The sequence below is a fragment of the Perognathus longimembris genome, chromosome 23, assembly GCF_023159225.1.
Source record: "Perognathus longimembris pacificus isolate PPM17 chromosome 23, ASM2315922v1, whole genome shotgun sequence".
NCBI lineage: Eukaryota > Metazoa > Chordata > Mammalia > Rodentia > Heteromyidae > Perognathus > Perognathus longimembris.
In genome coordinates, this window is record NC_063183.1 from 13419088 (window position 1) to 13443090 (window position 24003).

At 48.2% G+C, this 24003-nt stretch overlaps 1 protein-coding gene across 9 annotated transcripts in view; it reads right to left on the reverse strand.

Moving 5' to 3' along the window:
* Positions 1-24003, reverse strand: part of Rbfox1 (RNA binding fox-1 homolog 1) — a 929373-nt gene that overhangs the window by 273635 nt on the left and 631735 nt on the right. For 3 of the 9 annotated variants that reach the window (XM_048332274.1, XM_048332271.1, XM_048332273.1), the window contains exon 1: positions 15830-16101. The exons of 4 other annotated variants lie outside the window; for them this stretch is intronic. In XM_048332274.1, the coding sequence (XP_048188231.1) occupies positions 15830-15916 (87 nt within the window). In that variant the 5' untranslated portion in view covers positions 15917-16101. Of the gene's footprint in view, positions 1-15829; positions 16103-24003 lie in introns of those variants that run through there. 2 more of the 9 variants (XM_048332270.1, XM_048332267.1) reach the window with 2 other exon arrangements.

The window sequence follows — 24003 nt, forward strand, 5'->3', positions numbered from 1 at the left end:
ACAGGAAAAAAAATAGATTTTCCAAATGCTATAAAAGACTGGGTGTGCGGTCCCTGGCCTGTTTGAGGGGTGTGTGCAAAGATTTAGGTGACATTTCACAGAAGCCTCCACGGCGTCCTTTGAGCAACCCAAAGCAGTGAAATCCCAGCTGCCCCTGCAGCAAAGAGATGCTCAGCATCTTTCTGCCATAGATTGCTTTGACAATCGCCTGCAAGTTACAAACCCCTCTGCTGTTGAACCATCTGCTCACCCAGCGCCTACCATACAATTCACAGGGAAATCTGAGCCACCTCACCTCAAGGGCCTAGGCCCACAAGGGGCTGGCAGGAACCACTCAAGGCGGGGGCGACACTGGCAAAGGGTGCACGGTGGTGGACTCTGCCTGGGAGGAGCCAGTGTCTCCCGGGCAGAGGATCAGCAAAAACAGCTGCTGACAGCTGGCCGTCCCATGTACAGGCCTGGGGCCTGGAGGTGGACTGAGTGGTGTAATGTGCTTTTCCATGGCACTCCCAGAAACAGGTGGCTCCCGGGCTAAAGGCATGACCCCCATTCTTTCGCAAGGCTAGTGGCACCCCCTGGACATGCTCACTTAGGGCCCGGAAGACTGAAATACCAGGAAGCGCTAAGACAAACCCAGGAGGAGATGAGAGCCATGAAGGCAGATCTGAAGGCTGGGTAAGGGTGACGCCAGGGCCACCAGCAGTGCTGCCTTCCCCCTATACTGTTGGCTTCCCAGCCCTCAGTGCCATCTGTAGTTGACCCTGCTATGTCTTGGCATAGAGCTTCTAGTGTCAGCTTCGTGGTTTTCTTTTAATCAGTTGAGAAAGACAATGCTTCTTGAGCCTGGGTCCTGATAACCTTCAGTGTGGTTTACCTGTCATAAGCACCCAAGAACACTTAAAGAATTATCAAAGGAGGGACTTAACCATCACCGCAAAATCACCTGTTTCCCTTGATGGTGTGTGTGTGCATGCGCACGAATGCACGCGCGTGCACACACACATACACACAGACACAGAAACTGAGATTTTAGGGGTTAAAAAAAATCATCCATTCGAGATCAAAGCAAATGAATAAGTCAGGCCGGCTCTGAACCCCCAAGTCTGACTGAATTCAAAGTCCCACGTTGTGCTCCATCGTCACAAATCACCCAAGCGAGAGCCCCAATCCCCGCAGGAGCCTTTTCCTACTTCTCCCAAAATTAAAGAGAAAGAAAACCAGCCAGCCCTAAGACAGAACCGTCCGGTGATGGAAAGCCCCCGTCCGGGAGCAGACGGCTCTGCAGATGTTGCTCACAACTCGGCTACGGCAAGATTTCATAAAGCGCCCTGTGCTCCTGTCACTTTGCCTGCAGCCCTTGGATGCATTTTTTGGGGTCGTTAACAATTAAACACTGGTGTGGCTTCACTCCTTGCCAGCCACCAGGCTCTCAAGACACAGGGGAGACTCCAGAAACCCTTTGTCCACAAAGTCTCTCTCCCTCCCTCCACAGACACCAGGGTTCGTTGTCACTCTGTGTCCCTGGCCCCCCACAAGCCATCCATCTGCTCAGGACGGAACTCTGCAGCCAATACAGAGGGAAGAGCTCCAAAGAAGAGATGGAGGTTGGGAGGTCACATGAATACCCTTGATGCACCCTCTCTCTTTCCCACCTTATTTCTCTAAAGGTCAATCAATGGTCTACCTTTTATTCATCTCCTGGAAGAATCTTTGCAACATATAAAAAGGGGCCCTGGTGTTCCCCAATGGGAATGGCTCTACATTCCCTGTAACACTGGGTGCTTTATGTCTTCATGTTGAATCCTTCCCCTCTCCCCTCCCCAGTCATCAGACCCCAACACACCCACCAGCCATCCCACAGACCCCAACACACCCAAGACACCCACCAGCCATCCCATAGACCCTAACACACCCAACACACCCACCAGCCATCCCACAGACCCCAACATACCCACCAGCCATCCCACAGACCCCAACACACCCACCAGCCATCCCACAGACCCCAACACACCCACCAGCCATCCCACAGACCCCAACACACCCACCAGCCATCCCACAGACCCCAACACACCCAACACACCCACCAGCCATCCCACAGACCCCAACACACCCACCAGCCATCCCACAGACCCTAACACACCCAACACACCCACCAGCCATCCCACAGACCCCAACATACCCACCAGCCATCCCACAGACCCCAACACACCCAACACACCCACCAGCCATCCCACAGACCCCAACACACCCACCAGCCATCCCACAGACCCCAACACACCCACCAGCCATCCCACAGACCCTAACACACCCACCAGCCATCCCACAGACCCCAACACACCCACCAGCCATCCCACAGACCCTAACACACCCAACACACCCACCAGCCATCCCACAGACCCCAACATACCCACCAGCCATCCCACAGACCCTAACACACCCAACACACCCACCAGCCATCCCACAGACCCCAACACACCCACCAGCCATCCCACAGACCCCAACACACCCAACACACCCACCAGCCATCCCACAGACCCCAACACACCCACCAGCCATCCCACAGACCCCAACACACCCACCAGCCATCCCACAGACCCCAACACACCCACCAGCCATCCCACAGACCCCAACATACCCACCAGCCATCCCACAGACCCCAACACACCCAACACACCCACCAGCCATCCCACAGACCCCAACACACCCACCAGCCATCCCACAGACCCTAACACACCCAACACACCCACCAGCCATCCCACAGACCCCAACACACCCAACACACCCACCAGCCATCCCGCAGACCCCAACACACCCACCAGCCATCCCACAGACTCCAACACACCCACCAGCCATCCCACGCGTGTTCCCTCTGCTGAAACTTGCCCCCTGTGCCTGACTTGACACCACTGGCCCCCTTGTCAGTTGGACTTGAGCTCAAATTTCTCCAGGGAGCCTTTTCCATTCTCTTCCTAAACACTCAATACCATCTGGGGATCTCTGGCTTATTTGCCTACTTGCCCCCCCCCCCACTTCCCCAATAGAACATAAGCAGTCGTATTCACACCTGTAACCCTCCCGCCCTGCCCCTCCACAAGCAGAATCTTAAATATTTATACAGTCCACAAAGACACATGGAAACCGAGCCACTGCCTTTTGAACTCCCCTCCCATCTCTCCCTGTGTCTATCTGTGAGGTCCTGCATGATATATCCCCACCATGTGTATCTGGAGGGTCAAAGGAGAGAATATCAACTGGTTAATGTGAAGGGAAAGTCTGTTAATGTTCTGTCTAGACCAAGACAAGGGCTGTCAGGTGCCACTCTAATGTTACCAGCGGACCCTGGTCCTTGATGTCTTCCTCCAGCTTCTGCAGGGAAGATGTGATGGGAATTAGGAGGATGTAGCCTTTTTGTTGTTGTTGCTGGCTTTTATTTTTGTGAGGCATGGGCTCGGGACCTTGTGTCTTTGCTTGCTTTATTGCTCAAGGCTAGGACTTTGCCCATGAGTCACAGCTCTACTTCCAGCTTTTTTGCTGGTTACTTGGAGATAAGGTTCAAAGCCTGGGCTGGCTTTTAACTGTGATCCTCACATGTCAGCCTCCTGAGTGCTAGGATGACAGTCGTGAGCCATCACACATCTGGCTGAGAATGTAGTTTTGATGAGAGAGAGAAAGCAAAGTCATTTGAATTGAAAATGGATCCAGGATCTTCTAAGGAACCACCAGAAAACCAGAAATGGCGCTGTGGCTCAAAGTGGTAGAGTGCTACCCTTGAGCCAAGGATGCTCAGGGACAGTGCCCAGGCTCTGAGTTCAAGACCCAAGAGCGACAAAAGATTTAAAAAAATAAAAAGATCACGCATCATGTACTTCCACAATTTTGAGTTCTGAGACTCGCTAGAACTAAACCCTAAAGGAAATCCGCCTGCATCCACCATCTCCAACCTGGAGCCCACCCTGTGTGGACACACAGGGACTCCGTACGCACGTCCTCACCTTCACAAAGGGGGCCTTCCGTGGGCTCCCACATAGCTCAACCACGAGCAGAAGGTGAGGGTCTCTGCTCCATCACCACAGAGTTGGGGACCAGACTCAGTCAGCGGCCGGTGTCTGGCATCCTGGTATACCGGCAAGGGCGCCTGGCATCTGCCAGTCCCAGAGCTGTCTCAGGCCCTCTGGCAAGCTACACAAGCCTTCTGCTAAGGCACCATGAGAGCCATGGGGTCCAGCACCAAGCAGGAGACAGAAACCATCCACCAGAGTCAGTGAGCCCCCCACCTCACGCCCCCCGCATTTCTAGAAAATACTCTCAGCAAAATGCAGGCTGCCCTTAGGCTCAAGCTGTGCCAGGTCCAACTCTCCACGTTCATTTCACATCTTCCAATGAGCAGCAGCTTCTTTCTCATTTCCCTTCTCCCCCCCCCCCCCCCATCCCCTCAGACAAACGCAGAACGGAGCAAGGGAGAGTAGACATCTGCACAGACACAGGTGAAACACGGCTCCCTTGCGAGCTGTCCACAGCCCCCGGAGTAACTGACAAGTTTGACAGAGAATGTGTGTAAGCAGCCGGGCTTGACTTTTGGTTCAAAGGAAAACGGGAGGTGTATTTCCAGGGAAGTGTAGGCATAGATAACCGGGGGGGGGGGGGGGGGGCGGGAACTAAAGTAAGGCCTTGTAAACAAAGTCACATCACAAGGATCCATGTGTCTCAGCACTCCCCTTCTGGCTCTTTATCAATACTCCTTGTCCTGTTGTCACTGTTCCCCGAGGAACAGGGCCTCTTGACAGCCACCGAGGAGAGCCACAGAGGGGAATAAATGTGATCAGAAATGGCAGATGCACAAAATCCCATTAGCTCTCTGCTCTGAAGGGGAGGCACAGGGGACGGAGGTTGAGGAGCCCCTCGAAAGGGGTGGGGGGCACACGCTGAGATGATGATGATGTTCTGGGGTCCCTAGGAGGATGAGCTGAGAGGGAAGCTGGTCAGTCACTACCTGTTCCCCACACCCAGGGCAAATGAGTTCACTTTACTGGGCCTGCCCTTCCTTATTATTATTGTATGTTGTTGCTATTATTATTTTAGTTTATGGTTTGCTTTGTTTGAGACAGGGTCTAAGAATTCTCCTGACTCATCCTCTCAAGTTGGGATTAGAGGCATGTACTGTATCATTCTAGGCTGGCTCTTTCTTTTTTTAAAATAAGTCTTTGCCGATGGCACACAGTGGCAAGTGTATTTTAAGGAAATACATCTGATAGAGTGACTAGTGGCCATTTCAAGCAAAATAGTAGGTACAATAAGTTAGTGTTATTTCATATTGTATGTAATAACTACATGACTTATCAGATGGCATTTATAATTGCATGTTACATAATAAGTCTACAGTTGTCACAGAAATAATATTCTGAATGTGCTCCAAAAATTGATTTTGCACACTAGTCTATGAGCTTCATATGTTTATCGTTTATCATATGTTTATCATTCTACATGACAGGGAGTACATATTAGTACAACTATGTACAATGAATAGGATTAAATATACAATAATCACATTTTGATAATCATTTGGACCCTTTTCTGAGCACCTATAGTATTCACCAGCTAATATCATAACTGTTCTTTTCCATTAATTTTTTTTTCTTAGTATTGATGACTGAGCCCAGAGCCTTGTGCAAGCAAGGCCATTGTTCTACTAAGTGAGGCATGCCTTCAGCCCTTTTGTTTTCTAGCTTTGTGTTTGAGACAGGCCTTGATTACTTTGCCCAGGCTGGCTTCAAGCTCACCATCCTCTTGCCTCTGCCTCTCAGGTAGCAAGGATTACAGATGTGCACCATCCCCTTCAGCTTGTAAGCGCTTTATGAGGACTCATTCCTTAACTTAATCCTCAAAAAATGACTCTGCTATTATCCATCCCCACCTCTGCCCTGCCTTACCTCTGAGGGTACTGAGGCTGAGGCCCTTTCTCACAGGTGAGAAACTGCAGGATGAAGTGGTTTGAAAGCGTCCCAAAGGAGATAGAGCCAATCTTTACCTAGACAGCTAGACCTGGGAAGGGCTGATGAACAGGACTGGCTGCCGTGTGCACTAAGGATACACTTTCACAGCTATCATCGAGTCTGTACTTGGTGATAAACTTGGAAAGACACTCACTGAGGATTTCCCAGGTGACAGGTGCTGTGATCACATTCATATGCTGCGCTCCCTTTTTATAACCAGCCTACCAGGTGGCTCACTGCCAGGGGTGGGAAGAGCTGCAGCCCCAGCTACTGAGGGGTCCCCAAGATCTCACAGGTGTGTGGGGGGGGGAGCTGGGTGATAGATGAACCAGGCTGTCTGCCCCACCCCCCCCACCCCAGCCCACACCCCTACACCATCCTGTCTCCTGTAGCCTGGTTTTCTTCTCTAAAATAGAGTACTCCAAAGAGACGGTGTAGATGAAGCGTCTTCGACATGGACTGGTACGTAGTAAATGCCTGGAAACTAGCAGCTGCTGTTGCTATTATAATGACTCCATGTGAACATCCCCAGTAGGCATCGTCTTCCAAGAAAATAATGGCACTATGAATCTATGGCGCCGTCTGCTCCAAGGGAAGATGCGGGGCCCTTCCTTCAAACTTCAACAAAGCTCCTGCCTTGCTGGTCAGCACCCTCCCCAAGTCCCAGATACAGGTCAGACATGCAGCCCTCCGGCCCAGTTCTCTGGGAGCACTGCAGAGGGCGCAGAGTCGGGCGTGGGCACCTGCTCCAGCAACACACTTTTCATGGCTCTGGTGTGTATCTCGATGCGCGAGACCTCAAGTGACTCAGCTGCCATTTCCCCTCCAAAGCTCCTCATACGCTCCCCAGTGCCAGCCAGAGCGCACACATCCTCCCTGCCACCGGGCACTGACAGATGGAAGCTATTCTTATTATTTAACATTTATTAAGTGCCCACAGTGTGCCAGGAGCTGCGTGGAACAGGGGTGTGGGTGGTCCCAAAGAGTCTGTCCCCAGAAGGCTGAGGCCACATGGGAGGGATGGGATGGGCTATTCTTCTCCCTCCTGTCACCCAGCTCCAGAATGTTCTGCGAGGACAAAAGGACAAGGACAAGATCCTAAAGGGATAGGGAGCTATAAAACAGCATGTGCCTTTGTCTAGAAACAATGGCTACTCGAGGCTTAGTGGGAAGGGATGGTAGCTTCACACCACCCAATCAGAAAGGAAATGTAGCTTCACATTATCCAATCAGGAAGGAGATGAACATTCACACCACCCAGTCCGGAAGGAGATGTACTTCATACCACCCAATCAAGAGCTTCATATCATCCAGTCAGGAAGGGGATGGTATTTACACTATCCAATCAGGAAGGGGACCACAGCTTCGTACCAACGAATCAGGAAGGAAATGATAGTTTTACACCATCCAATTGAACAAAGTCAATGGCCTGCAGATCAGGAGCCATGGATGACCAACTCAATGGTGGCAAAACAGGCTCTCCTTCTTGCACTCTGACTTGTACACTACGAAGCTGACAGAAGGAAGCTTAATCCACACCCAGCTACACTGAAAGCACGCTCTTGGTCATCAGGTCATCCCCTGCCCCCCATCAAGACTGAAAGCATAGACACAACTCTGTCTCCCCTGAGTATAGCATTTTCATGCCTGAAGGAATGGCCCAAGGGGGTACCTTCTCCCATAGCAGGGTGGTGGTAAACTCTGCTTTGCCAATCCAGCGGCAAGGTGGGAAGGCAGGACGGGCACAGAGCCGGCTGTGGCTGGAAACTGAGAGCTCATGTTGGTTTCCTCTGCAAAAAATCCAACATCTGGATGTGGAGGTAAACACTCTTAACTCTACACAGGAAGCAGAGATAGGAGGGTCTGAGACTGGGTCTGGGTAAAACCATTAAGACCTGATCAGACTCACCAACCTAAGAGTGCTCCCTAACAAGCATGAGGCTGTGAGTTCAATCCACAGTACACAAAAATCCCCCAATGTTTGTCCCCCAGATGGTACTAGAAACATTGTCCCTTAGAGAGAATGAAGACTCATCCTGTAGTAACCACCTACCTACCTGGGGTTGTCTCCCTGGCTGGAGAAAAGATGTCACAGAGATTTGGGGGTGCATGAGGGAATAGAGGCCTAAGAATTCTACTGTCAAGCTGTTGCGTTTCAAGTGTGAAACCATCAGTTCTGCTGGGGCATGACCTTGAACATGACCTCTAAGAGTATAGACTGTCCCCTGTTATCCCACAGTCTCCAGAACTTAAGAGCACTCAACATGAACACTGGGACCTATTAGTATTTTAATGAGTGAATGAGCTCTCTGGATGCTTTGGCCTCAGTTTCAAAAGTGACCATTACTGGAGACAGTGGTCCCTTAGCTACCAGAGAGGAAGACCGTGTGAAGGTGCAGTACTATGTCCTGCACACCTTGGATGGACATGCTGGCTTCGTGCATGCTCAAGGGGTGTGTGTGTGTATTCGCTCACACATGCACGCACATGCGCTCACACGCACATGCACAATAGTCTATCTTTAGATAGGGGAGAAACACAAATAGAGGGTGAGGATCCCCATCGTAAATCACCCAGCAATGCACTGAATCAAAACAACTCGCAGAGGACGAGGAAGACACTGTGCCTCTCAGACCAGAGGCTCAGGTTGCTGCAGACCAAGCAGCCAAGTGTGAAATACACAGGTCTTCCAAGCCGTCTTGTGCCCTGTGCCAGCATATTATAAAAAGCATGCTCGCTGAGGTAGCATGCCTTTAAAATGATCAAAATAACAGATGGGTAACTGCAAAAACACATCCTTTTTATAGGCCTGATATTAATCAGGAGGCAGTGACAGGGTCCTTTCAATCTTTTAATCAGGAAAAAAGAAGTACATTTTGATGAAAAGGGAAGCAAGCACACACATCCCAGTACGTTGGGACACTGGAGGAGCCACCATTCGTGGCTCACTGAAACACGCTGAGGGACTACGTTTTGTTTTCTTGCCTCGCTAACGTATATGTTTTGCCAAAAGAAAGAGAAGTTGAGTGGTTGAGGCTGAGTTGGGAAGGTTCTCATGCAAGGCCAGCTAGGGCAGAAATGTCCAAGAGATCCCCTTTCTCAACTACAGAGAGGTACAACAGCACATGCCTATAGATCTATGAGATAACATGAATCACATGGTTTTTGTTTTCTTTTTTTTAATCTCAATAACAACAAGCACAAAAGAATGGGCAGGAAAATAACTCAGTGGTTGAGTCCCAAAACTCTAAATTCAAAGCCCAGAAATTAAAGAGAGAATGAAAGAGGGAGAGAGGGAGAGGGAGAGAGGGAGAGGGGGAGAGAGGGGGAGAGAGGGGGAGAGAGGGGGAGAGAGGGGGAGAGGGGGAGAGAGGGAGAGAGGGAGAGAGAGAGAGAGGGAGAGGGAGAGAGAGAGAGAGAGAGAGAGAGAGAGGAGCCAATTATGTTCGGAGACAACCCATCCTACTTGGTGCCCTTGGCTACCCTAGATGACGCTCAAGTGCTAGGGGACATGGCTGTGGTCAGTCGAGGTAAGAACATGCTTGGGTGAATAGTCCCACCTGCCTGGTGGACTTGGCCATAAAAAAGTGGAGGTGGTGGGCCAGGTCAAGGTGACTGATTTGGGGTGGATGTGATCTAGAGGTCCATTTGCCTATTCATAACCTCACTGGTGGGCCATACAAACTGTGAATACAGGCAGAGAGCAGGAAACTTGTGAGAGGCATGGGAGTTTTGCTTGTCTTGCACAAAGTTATTTGCAAGTCTCATAATGGCCTATAGCCCAGATGTTCCTCCCCCTCCGGATGAGATCAGCGGGGTCGACTGTTTCATGGACAGTCTGCTGAAACAGTTGGGGAGGGAGGATGGGCACACATCTGGAGATGCTCAGGGCTATCTTGGTCCTACGTTGGAATGGATGTTGTAAAGCAAGTAGCCATAACCATTGTGAAGCTGACAGAAGACTGTTCTCAGGCTGTCAAAAGACCCAGATCCAAGTGTGCCTGAAGGTAGCTCCATCTATATACTTTATTTCCTAGAACCACTATGACTTAGGTTTTTGTCCTTTGCAGGTAAGAGTTTTTAATAGATAACTACATCCTTCCTCCCCCAGAATAACACAGACATACTATGGGGTGTGTGTGTGTGTGTGTGTGTGTGTGTGTGTGTGTGTGTGTGTGTGTGTGTGTGTGTGTGTGTGTGTGTGTGTGTGTGTCAGCCCTTTCCTAGTATATGTTACAGTGAAGAAGGCTTCCTGTTAGAATAGAACTTGTGTTTCTTTACACGTCCATTCTCAGCCAGCCACTCTTTGTTATCTGCCTGGTATACAGTAGGTACTCAATCCATAACTGCTGATGGAAGAGATGATGAATTTGCATCCACAACACACAATGACGCTGTTACAGCACGCTAGGCAGCCCTGTGTTTGTTCCCCTTGACAAGGTGAATTGACAAGCCCAAGGCCTCATGCTTAGTAAGCATCAGGTCCGATCTGTTGCCCTGGATCTGCCCAGCCCCCATTCTCCCCGCCGCCTGGCTCCCTGTATAATGGAGGAGTCGGCTACTGACATGGTCTGGTTAGCGGTAGAGAAAAGTCACTCTAGGGCTGCGATGAAGCATGGTCCTGGCAGCGACACTTCTAGCACCCAGTGTGTGTACCAAGTGTCCATTCTCCATGTCAAAAGACACTCCAAACACAGTGATATGGTTGCAAGGTGGCTGCACAGAGATCCGCCAATGGCTCCACCAGCCACATCACAAAAATAAGTTGCTTTTTATAAATCCAACCAGAAACGCATCCAAATAACCACAAGTGCCCCATCATGGTTATCTACCATTCCAGACTTTTCTCTCGGTCCACTGTGAAAACCAACCTTTCCGCCACTCCCACCCATGTCGCTCCACCAGCTGATGGGTTTCGGTCTCTCTGTCTTGCTCTCATACCCATAAAATAATGGTGCTGATTTCCCCTTTGAAATTCAGACTGCAGGGTTTCTTAAAACCCCTTACTATCCACAGTAGAGAGGCATTCATTGCATTTTTGTTTCTCTTTGTTTCTTGGTGGTATGGGGTTTGGATTTACAGTCTCACTCTTGGCAAGCAGGTAACTCTACCAACTGGCCCACACACTCCCTACAGCCTGTTTTGGCTTTGGTTATTTTTTGGATGAAGAGACAGACAGACAGATAGATAGATAGAGATAGACAGACAGGTAATTTTCTAGCTGAGATTACAGGGGTGAGTAACCACACCCATCTTACTGGCTTCAGCGGCAGTCTTGCTAATGTCCTGCCCTGGTTGGCATCATGCCTCCCTCCACTCAATCCCCACCTCTCAAGTCCCTGGGGTTATAAACATAAGCCACCATGCCTAGTTATTAATCAGCATGTTTACGAGCTTAAGTTGGAAGACACGAATCCCACAGAGAATTGACGGTCTCCAAGCGAAAGAAAGGCAAAGTTTGGATAAGACAGAATCTAAGAAGCTGAACGTTTACCCACAGGAATCAGAAGCATGTATTTACAGAGTTCATTTCTCCACAGGACCACAGAGGTTCGGACTGCAGGGTCTCATTGCTGAGCTTCCTTGCAGCTTCCTTTAACCTAGAGCTTTTCCCTTTGTGGGTCCATGTTCAAACACATAGTTAAACCCCAGAGTCCCCGTAAGATGGAGAAGTGTCACCCCCGTGCATTCTCCCCAGCCCTCTTGCCCTCTAAGGAGAGCTTTCCTCCTTTCTCCACCACTGACTTTATTCTGAGCACAGCTCCACTCCCATCTCCTCAGTTGGAATCAACACGGCTGTTCCCTCTCCCACGTTTCCATGCTCACGCAAGCCTGCTTTTTCCAACCTCAATAGGAAGTTGGTGGGGAAGCAGGAAGGCTGGGGTCCAGCAAATCCGGTGCGAATCTCAGCTCAAGCAGGGGTCATCCCTAGGGCCCCAGCTAGTTACTTTTCTCTAGGTATACATTCTCCCTCTTATAAAAGGAGAATCAGAATGGATGCAAATGACCCCTTACCCCCAGCCCATTGGAGTAACCTGTATGTTGTCACTCACATTTGTTTGGATTTTTTTTCATTAAGCTACTGCAGTGAAAATACCGATTAAGTAAAACCCTCAGTCTCTAGGTCTGGGGCAAAATGCTGAAGTCAAACACATGCATATTTTTCCTGCAAAATAGATGAATATTCATACTAACTTAGATGATATATTTTTTGAAAGTCTATAAATAGCTACACATCATTTCAGGTCAAGCATTGTTCCCGAATGAGATGGGGCGCCCAACTTTAATTGATTTTTGAGAGCTTTTTGGAATTTGGAATTGCAAATAAGCGATGGCAGGCCAGCACCACCCAGCTCCACTAGGATTCGGATAATAATAAATCGGGAGAGGGCATCAAAGTGTTCAGTGCAATGCCGAGCTCACAGCGCAACCACCATGTTTGCTAACCCACAGCCCTTGCTGCTGTCTTTGTTACAGAACGAGAGTCTTGGGTTTTATCTACCATTGGTCCCACTGGACTGTAAACCCACAGGTTAGCACATGTGGCTGTCATTCTTATTTTTCATGTGCCATTCTGGCAGCTGACACAGAGTGGGTGCCAGTAGACAGAGGTCAACGCCTGTGGAGGTGGAGATGACTTTATTCATGTCATTTCTCACCCTCACAGAGGAAACACATCTCCTGGCCCTCTCCTCTGAGGCCTGCCTATAACACGTATGGCAGGAAGGATGACCAAGTCACCAGGGCATGTGCATAACTGAATTGATGGGGGCAGGTCCACACTTGCAGCTCAGCACGAGGCTCACCAGACGCACCCTAACCAGAGCTCATCAGTTAGAAACTGTGCTACAAGCATGGCGCAAGCTTTAGGCAAATCCTGGGGGTAAGTTTAGAACTCAACAATGGCTTGGGCAAATGGACTGGCTCCTTTTGTGATCAAAAGAGATATTCCATAGGTCATATAAGATAGGACAAGAAACATAGAAATCAATGTTCCAGGAAATATTGTGGTTCTTATTTTCAGTTGGGGAAGAAGGTGATGTTTATACAATGCAGCTGGTCAGACCTCTCTCCCCCGCTACCCATGAAACAGCCTGAACTGGTTCAACTGAAAGCTCTATATTCTCTCCACAGTGTTACATATGCTAAAAAGAAGAAGAAAAACCCATAACCAGCTATATTCAACAAGGTTTGACAGAAGAAAGTAATAGGTTCATTTAAACATAAAATTAGTGGTAAGCTCAAAGGACCCAATACGGTAGACTCTCACTTTCCTGGAGGATGGAAGTGTGTGTGTGTGTGTGTGTGTGTGTGTGTGTGTGTGTGTGTGTGTGTGTCTGTGTCTGTGTCTGTGTCTGTGTGTATGTATGGGGGGAGGGTATGGGTGGTCCATGGTAGCTATGGAATCTGCTAGAAATCAGTCCTGTGTGAATAAAGGCCCTGGAAGAGAAAAAACACCCCCATCCACTCCCTGAAAACTTGACACAACAAGTAAGTGGAGGTAAGCTGGTTTTCTGCTGATGGTGAACAGATGGAAGTGGAGCCATGTTGGTCTGAATTCTTCAAGGTGGTTGTGTAGGATGTTATGGAAAGAGAGTTCTATGGCCACAGGGCCATTGGCTGTTTAGTTTGGGAAGGTCTTCATTGGTGTCTCCACACCCCAAACAACAGGCCTTCCTCATGGCCATGCTAGCCTAGTTCCAGTACCATCTGCAGGCACAAATGATGGATGCACAGCCTTCCCTTGGGAACTTCTTGTTACATTGCTGAAGGCATTGAGGTGACAAGGGGGACCCCTCAGGTCTTAAGTTTGGAGGAAATGCACACACATGGTCAAATGGTGAATGCGTGGCTTCAGAGTGTTCAGTTGAAAGCTGTGTGTGTGTGTGTATGTGTGTGTGTGTGTTTGTGAGAGAGAGAGAAAAACAGAGAGAGAGAGAGACAAGAGAGAGAAGGAGAGGAGAGACTGGTCTAGTTCTCTAAATTTGAGTTGCTCCTCCTCCATTTGCAAATGTGACCACAGTGACTTTAGTTTCTATGCAAAGGGCAAACCAAATGCTAGCATCTGTATGCATATATATGGCCTTCTAGAATGTTCTATGGAGTAGGAAAGGAAGAGAAATCAAGCATTTTTCAAGAGTTAATCTAGAAGGCTGCTGACTCTGTGATCACTGGTTCCAGGGCTGGTGGGCAACACAAAGTAGGAACCGATTTTTGAATAATAAAAAAAACCCACTTGCTCTGCCCATAAGTAACTGGATAGCTTTCTCAAAAACTCTGCTTAGCAAGGAGAAATAGGGCCTCCCCAATTTCTCAGCTGGCCCTCACGTCTCCTCATCTATCACTGGGGTAAAACGTCCAGAGTGGCATTTCATAATGACAGCAACATCCCAGCCGATCAATAGTTATTTAATTCCCAACAAGGTCTCGAGTCCATTAAACCTGATTACATTCACCCATTTCTGTGGGTGCCGTTATTTTTCCTGCATGGGCACTTAATCTATAACAGGAACTTATGAGAACTTTCAAAAGCAATTTCAGCATCAATCAGCATAGAGCGAAGGGCGCGATTTGCTTGTAATTATTTATCGGATGGGTCAGCCCGAGGGTCTGACAAAATTCCAACTGCCGGACCTTCACTCTCAAATTTCCTATAGAAACACAAGGCCAGGTACCTTCCTAGTTGGGCAGCCTGCCTCACAGGTCAGGGGAGAGCGCTGGAACAATCCCCACGATGTGCTCCTGTGGGCGGCTGAGTTATTTACAACACACAAACCCAGCAACAGCCAGGCAGTCACAAAAGACCATGGGGTGTTTTGTTGTCTCGAAGCATCCGTTGGAGAGCACTAATCACCCAGATTCTTCTAGTGAATAAATGGTAACAGCAACATTCCAAAAATAAAAACAGAGGTATTTGACCAGAATCCTCCCCCACAGTTTTAATTAATGATCTAGAATAAGAGAGGGGGATATCAAATATATGACTAAGAGATGGTTGATCACCACCACAACAACAAGCCACATGGTTCTTTCCTACAAGACCGGGGTGTATCACGAATGCATCTTAGCTTTTCAGAGACCCTTATAAGAATATTCAGACATCCCATGCTCTTGATTGACAAGTAAAAACAAAATCCATTTCTCATCAGCACATTAGCCTCCCTGCACAGAATTGGAAGCAACAACAACAACAAAAATCAAACGTATTTCAATCCTCCACTCTCTTGCTAGCATTGAAAATAACACAGCTGCCATGGATTTCTAGAATAATCTCTGAACTTCCTACAGAATCCTTCAGTGCTCTTCTTTCCCTTCTCAAGATGGCTCAAATTCAATCATGGGCAGGGGAAGGGGAGGGGGACCTTTTCTGTTTACGGAGAGTCCTACAAATAAATGTCTAGGTATTTCTGGCTCTCTCCATGTCTAGGGTCCCAGCTTTTACCCGAGTCATCTCATGGTAAGTTCCTTGGCCTGGTGCTCTTCCTGAGAGATGGAGTCCCTTCAGAAAGCTAGAGAGGAGAACAGATCTCTTGCCCCGTGGCCAACCTCCCTAAGCCAAGCCTTGAATGTTAAACAGTATCCCAATCAATACAAGCAAATATAGCTCAACTACACCATTTATTCAGCCATGAGAGATGTCAATAGTCAGATTCGGGTGATCCATCTTTTTGATTTCCTACTGTCTTCTTGCTGACTACATGAGAGCTTTTTCTTTCTTTTTTTTCTCTTCCTCCCTCCCTGTATTAAAAGTGTTTTGCTTTCTCAACCATAAAAATTCCAATTATTGGTCTGAGCGCTCTGGAGTTAAGTTGCTGTCTGGCAAAGGCAGTGATGTTTACCTGAATCAGTCCGGGGAAGTAGGGGGCGGCAGGCACAATCATGGGGACCCCGTAGGAATGGAGGAAGACTCCTTGGGACGCCAACATGATTTAAGTGGAGGTAGAAGTCCTCCTGAGGCACCGCACGTCAATGGAGAGTTAGGGGAAGAAAACAAACAGAAACTCCCAACTACCAAGTCCAGAGCTGTGTCCGGTCTGACAGGAGGAGCCCAGGGACCGTCGGCGGGCAGGCGGCCGTGCCAGGGGAAAGAGAGAAAAGTCTGTCTCAGCAAGTCTTAATGGGAAAGTTTTCTTCACAAACGAAGAAGGGGACACGGCAGCTGCTGCTGAGTGGTAGAAGCTACCGGAATGGAAAGGTGCTATTTTTGGGATCAGCTCGCCTAACATGACTAACCAAATACTCTTCATTAATTTAGTTCTCAGGCGGAGAGAGAGAGAGAGAGAGAGAGAGAGAGAGACTCTTGAGTGACAGGATCAGACGAAGGAGTTCATGGTCTTGGCTGGAATAATTTGGCCCAAGGACAACAAAGCATAAGGTCTCATGGGATTTTTTCTATTATTTTAAATGGAGAAATGAAAATGTATGTGATTTTCAGCTCCAAATGGAGTGAGTTCCTGTGGATGAGAAAAAAGAAAAGTCTGTGTTCAGCCTGGCTTATCGTCTGCCCTCTTGGATTGGAAAGGGGGCAATTTATAAACACTACCACATGACTGTCAGTATATGAACGAGGCAGGCTCTGCACGGAACCTCCCGTCGGGACATCTCAGCTTGCAGAAAGCATCATCCCTGGGCCTACAAAAGAAGTGGGAATTTGGGGTTCATGGTAGTCACATATTAAGGGGTTCACTCATAATTTTGAAGTTTGTCAGAGGCAGCTATGAGACCCCAGCACATGGCAGAGAACCATTCCTAACCACAACACTATGTTCCTCGCTCTATTTCTTCATGCATTGAATTTTAGCTGCCTGTGTTTTGAGGGTTTTATTGTTTTTTCCTCCAAGATACTTTGAACTTTCCACTCGATCCATTAATATGCAGTCTACTAATGACAGACCTTCCCCGCCCGGAACGATTTAAAGGCAAATAACTAATCCAGAAACAATGGATGAGAGACAGAGAAGCTAATATCTGAAGACTTGCTGGTGTGTTTAACAATACACAAGCGATTGGCTAGGATATGTCACAGAGCTGAGGGTAAATTCCACACACACACCCCTCCCAGAATCTAAGAGGTGGGATTACACTGACTGGGGAGATGGCAGTCAAAAGCTGTGCTAGCTTGAACAAGTTACTTCACTTCCCTGAATTCTCCTGTTGCTCAGATGGGAAACTGAGGTACCAGTCCCTACCTTGTCAGGTTAGGTGGTGATGAAAGAGAAGTCACATCACTTTCTCAAGATAGGCAGGATCCCAGAGGCCTCGGAGCCATCCCTCCATCTACATTCCTTTGGTTTGCCCATGCATGGTATCCACAGATCTTTGGACTTTAGATTGAATGCTCAAAGTCTCCCCCTTCTGATCTTTATACCAGGAAACAAGGCGGGTGCATTCAGAACTATAACAGGACATTCTCACCAAGTGAAATCCATTGAAAAACCCCACCCCAAGTCCAAGACCATGAAAACAAAAATCACCCTCAAATTCCCCTGGGCACGTCCCAATACTCCCTGTAAAGACATACTGGTCTTGTGCAGAAGAGAAACGCCTCAGAACCCACCAATCACATTCTACTATCGGCTTTCTCCAAACCCAAATGCCAATCCCTCTGCTTTTTAGATGGCCAAGGTGGTTTTTACACTACACTAATTTTAGCCGCTTGATTTAGCAACATCATTACATTTCTAGATAACCACAGCAGACAGGGGTTGGCAGAGGATTCAATTATTTAAGGCTGGATTGTTGGGGGGAGGGAGCCCCTCCTGTCCAGGTGTCTGTGTGATCCACTGTCTCAGGCTTAGAGTGACCGAGGCGTACAACTCAGCTCAGCTGCGGAAACAACTGCACATTGACACCACCCCCACCCCCCACCACCCCCCTTTCCAGCCCAGCCCCCTGCTGCCTGTTAAAAGTTTCTAACTTTAGCCTCTGACACTGACTTTCAACACCGCGTTTCTGAGAAGTTGCTAGCAAGTGAGGGGCAGACCCACTGACTAGGGGGCCCGGACCTGTTCTTTTGCCGGCTTCCTGCTTGGGATTGCAGCAGAGGAAAGCTGAATTATGGCTCTGTTAACATTACAAAGTAGACACGCACTGGACTAGGAGACAGAGAAGCCTCAATTCAGTAACTAGAGTCAGAAATGTGGAACACTTAGTGATCACATCTGCCGGCTACTTTCTCTTTGCTAAGCTTGATCAATGCTCTCTTCAGAGTGTGTTAGAAATTTCAGCGTTCCATAAACACATTACATTCCTTTATGAGAGAGACATACACACTGCATAAGACAGTTTCTATCTGCTTTATAAGATCTCTGGGATATGCTTTTCTCGAGTGACAAATAGCTTCTTTTCCCCCTTTTTGGAAATGAAGGGCTATAGTTGCATGGTGGTTCTTTTCACATTGCCTGCCAGGAAGCTCCACATCCAATCACAGGTTCAACTCTGCCTATTACGTTGGCTTTTACTGGCTGACACCAGCATCTTTGGTCTTGCTGTCCCAACCACTCCAATTTTGTGATTTTTCTAGATAGTGGTTTGGGAATCACCGTGTTTTTACTTCTTGTTTTACTTCACTGGTTATATGAAAATGACAGGCCCCATGCTGGGTGTGGCCCACAACCTGTGGCCAACTCACCCCCAACATGGCAACTATATTTTATCCAAGATGCCCACCATGAATCGATGGAGACCCCACAGCTGGGTTCTGCTCTCTCCTGCTTCTTCCTCTGCCCCTCCCAGTCTCATCCATGGCGGCCATCTCAGGAATGCCTGCCAAGGATGCTTTGCTTTCTTAGCCTGTCAGGATCTGCCCCCTCCTTCTGTGGATGTTCAGAGCTGTTGAGAGGACTGTCCTGCCCCTCACTGCTCCCTTTGGAGCAGTGAGTCACCCAGCTTTGGAGCTGGAGTCACCCAACCTTTGGGTATCCAAGAGGTCAAAGGGATTGGTCCTGGGGGGTCAGCTGGAATGGAGAGATTTTTCTAGAAAAGAAATTACAACCATGGGTTCTGATGGCTGATGGAGCCAATGGTAGGCCTCCCTGACCAAACCCAGCCCCCCAGGAGGAGGGAGGCTCTCTCTCCAGTACAGTGTGAGAAAGGCACTCGGGGCAGAGGGTAGGAGTAAACCTTCAACTGGCAGGCCCTCTCAGGAGAAGGGACACGAAGCCATTTCCTGGGCTCTATCATCTCCCCAGGGAATCAACACTCACATAGCCATCACCCCACCCCCTTCCTGACAAGGGTGACTGGTCTCCACAATATCATACACAAAGGGCAACATGTTTACCAGACTCAAATGTTGAAATCTGTTTCACAGTAATTACATTTCTTATCTTTATGTGTTGTTGTTTTAGGTTTTTATGCTGGCTCTAGGGCTTGAATTCAGGGCCTTGACACTGTCCCTGAACTTCTTTGTGCTCAAGGCTAATGCTCTGCCACTTCTGGCTTTTTCTGGGTAGTTTATTGGAGACAAGAGTCTCATGGACTTTTCTGCCCAGGCTGGCTTCGAACCGTGGTCCTCAGACTTCAGCTTTCTGAGTAGCTGGGATGACAGGCATGAGCCACTGGTGCCCGGCTTTCCCCCGCCCCCTTTGGATAATGTGTATCTCATCTACAGGTTCATAGAACTGACTTAACTACTCACACTGCCATTTCCAGGATGAGCTGGGTACTAGAAAACTTCCTACAGTACTTAAGGCTTTCACCTTTCTTCTCTTCCTTCTTTCCTTCCTTTCTCACTTTTCCCTGCTCAAATTCATCCTCTGATACCCACTGGCCTTCTCTATAAAACACGGTTTTGTGTGAAAACCACACTGGCGAGGTGCCTCTTAGCTAAACCCTTCTATGAATCCAAGTTCCCAGCCAAACTCACTTGCAATGCAAAACCACCACCACCGAACAACATGTTTCTTCTCCTCCCCCCTGTCAAGTTCATTGCCTGCAGAGAATTCCTCCTCCTGCCCAGGCAGAACTTAAGCCCATGATCATTTTGGTCCTCGAGTCTCTTCAACATTGCATTGGGTTCCAGGCAGGCTCACATCAGATCAAGATTCTTCTGGCATCTAGAGGCAGCCCCACAAAACAAATCCAGCCCATGGAAGAGGTGAGGTCTCCTCTCCACTGTGGGACTGCACATGCCCAAGGGCAGACCAGCTCTGACAGAGAGAGAAGGTATCACCCTTTCTAATCCAAGGGTTGAAAGGGTAAACTGGCACGTGAAATGCCCCATAATGCTTGTTAACACTGGAAGGCTGCGCGTTTCGATCCAGAAAGCAGAGCTGCCTGTGTTTCCTAGGTTATCTCAAGTGACCTGGGGAAAGCATAGCACAGGAGGAAAAGTCCAAGGTTCAACTGGTGGAGAGGGTGGGTATGGATGTTGGCTCAGTTACCTTTTTATTTTTAAATCTAGGATGATATACTCAGCCTCACGCTTTCATCTCCATGGGCATCAATGGAACACCATGGGTGTCAATGGAACACCTATACCTTCACAGATATGCTGTGTAGCATGGGAAAGACGTGCTGTGTGGGCAGGTTCCTGGGGCCTGAGAGGTCTCCAGAAAGTCCTAGATTGTTTTTATGTACCAGATCATGATGTCTTTAATGTACTTAAAACTATTTCCTAATCTCTGCCCACTTCTAAACTGCTTCCGCAAAACAGCACTCATTAATATAACCTTAACAAAACACCTCTGGTAGAAGAGCTTGTTATCGCCTACCATGTTCCACAAACAAAATTAAAACACAGATGTTCCTCAGCATGTGGATATCATTTGAAATTAAAAGACAAAACAATCTGAGGAAACCCAGTTCGTGTGATGGTTTCTGGGGATTCTAGAGCAACCCAGGGGGCATGTGGGCCCCTGTGTCACTCCACTCATGAGGGAGGCCTGGCTTTCCAAAGTGATCGTGAAGATGCACCACAACCATGTTGGTTGGTTGAGTGAAGAGGCTGGCAATGGCCATTAAAAAAAAAAAAAAAACCCACGGCCCTAGTGGAGCCAGCCAAAGAGCACCTCCCTTGGTTCATTAAGTGCTTCTTGACCTGATTCTCCTCGGAAAGCCAGACTGACTGGCTGAACGAGCAAATCTAAGAATATCAACCCCAATGGTTGATCTCTGCTGAGATCAACAATGCTTCAGGAATTGACCTTCGACCTGCCAGGGGAAGAACAGCAACTGGGTTTGAGAATTAGTTGACCTTGCTTGAAAGGAACAAATGCTCCCCGAGGACTCCCAGAATGGGAGTGGAGGGGGTGATGGATAATTAGCTGCTCCCTGGACATTCCCTTCTGCCGTCCCCGTGTCCCCTGCCTTCTGTGCCGCAGGTGCCTGTGGATGCTGGGCACAGAGAACACTTCAAATAGCACAAGCATCCGACACTGAACCAGAGCTTTTCTGTCCCAACCCCATGTAGCTGCCAAATTGGCGGAAACAGCTGAGCTCTGCAGGCATCCTTTTGTGCTTGGAAATCCGGTACCTGGTCTGGAATCTCCCAACACATGCTTTGCAAAACAGAAGCCTCATTAGATTCTTCACTGTGGAAAAAAGGACTCTATGCACAAATAAGCAAGAGAGATTTACACACACACCCTCCTTCAGCATTCATAATGACTATTAGTATATAAAAACATCTAATATCTCCTGTGAGGAAGAAAAACTGAGCTTCAGTGATACACAGTTTCCAAACTGATTTGATGAACAATATGCTATCTATCAATCTATACATACATACATTCACTCATCCTTCCATTCTTTCATGCATCTATCCACCTCCTCTCCTATTCTATCTCCATATGTCCATTCATTGATGATCTAACATCCATCGATCTGTCTACTCACCCATCAAGCCACTCTTATCTTCCTGTGTCACTAATCCATCCATCCATCCATCCACCTACCCATTCACCTATCCATTCATCCTTCCATCCATCCACCCAAAATCCAGCCATTTGTTTCTCATATCTCCATCCATCCTTCCCTCCCTTTCTTCCTCCCTGGATCTACTCTCATCCACCCATTCATCCAATCTTACTATATGACCACCTGCAAACTAGGCATTAAGGCATCAGGCCCTGCATTGAGTTAGTTTTTCTTGTTGTCATTCCTTCCTCTGACTTCTCCATCTTCACCACTATAACCAGTTCACAACAGCTAGTCAGTGCTTACTATGAACCTGATACTGCATTAATTCTATCTTCAGGCTATCTCCCCATTCCTAGGAAGTAATTTCTGTTAAATTAATTACATTTATGGCAAAAAAAACCAACCTGAGGAAATGCAAGTGGACAGAAAGTGTCCAAATCTTAAAGTTGGCAAGTGGCAGAGCTGTGACCTACAATGTCAGGTTCTATGGCAGGCCCTTTTTTGGGCACCTGCCACCTGTTAAAATGCTATGACAATGGTTGGCTTGGACCAAACTCAAGCTGAGAAGCCTCTTTGTATCCTTCTCTCTCAATACCTCACTCAATGTCAACCATCCTGATGGCCGTTAGAGTCAACATATTACATAATCAGATGGTGGCGGAAGCAGCAGAGGTCAAGCCTGCACAGCCATTGCTGAGTCTTCAGGATGTGAGGGAACAGCCAGCAATGGCCACAGGGTATAGCAGTGTATCCCCCAGCAAGCAGCAAGGCCATGGGGTAGAGAGCTGAAGGCAAGTGGGGAAAAGGACACCAGCCTTCCCTCTGGTCTTTGAAATGCTGGAGCATCAGGATCACTTCCAGGCCTGTGCTGTTCTCAACTTCCCACTACACCAATGACTCCTTGAGGGGGGCTTGATGGTTCCTGATTCTCATTTTGATACACAGAACACTCTGGTGAGCTCTTTAAAAAAAAAAATCCTTGCCCCAGAACACTGCACCTTCACTCACAAACCTTCCCACATCCCTGCGGCCCCTCTGAAATTCGTCTGTGCACTCCGCTCGAGTGGGGGGCCTCAGATTTTGCAGGGAGAAAGCCAGAGCCTTTTAAGTGAGGCTCACATGAACAGAGAAGATGTCTGGCCTCATGTGAAGCCAGGCCCATGAGCCAGCCAGCTCTGTGACGTGGAGGATATATCTGTACCCGCCATCCAGAGGACATGGATGGGGGCAGGTTTTCAAGGTGATGAGACAAAATAGCACGGGGAGGTGCAAAGAAACAGCACACGGTATTGAGTGTGAGTGCGTGTGTGCAAGCTGACTGCGAGATGGTTTATGCATGTGTGAGAGACCACAGTGAAAGCACTTTGAACAATCTACACACACTTTAACAAAACAATGACCATCAGCAAGTTGTAACCTGTCTTAACTGGAGTGGGGTAGGGATGAAGGGAGATGAGAAGCCCAGCAAATACCTGACATACATGTAAAATAATCTATGTGCAAGTGTGAAAATGGAACAAAGAAATCTTGAGACTGGAAGAGGAAGAGGGAGAATGATGGAGTGGGGTGACAACTCTGACTGGAGATGTATTATATGCATAAGTGGATGTGTTCAAAAGAACTGGCAGAACACACCTGTAATCCTAGCTACTCAGGAGGAGACTGAGATCTGAGGATCACCATTCAAAGTCAGCCCTGGCAGGAAAATCCCTGAGATTCTTATCTCCGATTAACCAACCCTAAACCGAAAGTAGAGCTATGGCTCAAAGCAGTAGAGTGCTAATAACCTTGAGCACAAAAGGAACACCAGCTAGGCCTCAAGTTCAAGCCCCACAACTGGCCAAAATTGAAAAGAACACCCCCCCCATCTTCTACCACTAATAAATAAATAATAAACACAACCAAGTCGGTCACCAACAAATCCCCAAATTCTTCAGCCCTCTTGGTCAATAGCAAACAACAATCTTCTTAGCACAGAATGTGGCTTTCCTCAGCTTCCAGCCAGGAAACACCACAAACCATCAAAGCAGTGAGTGGGACGCTGCCTGCCGGCACAGCCAGGGTATAAGAGGCGGGACAGCTACTCATGTCCCCAGAGTCTGCACAGCCTGGACTCACAGATAAGACAGAGAGGCAGACAGAAAGAACCACA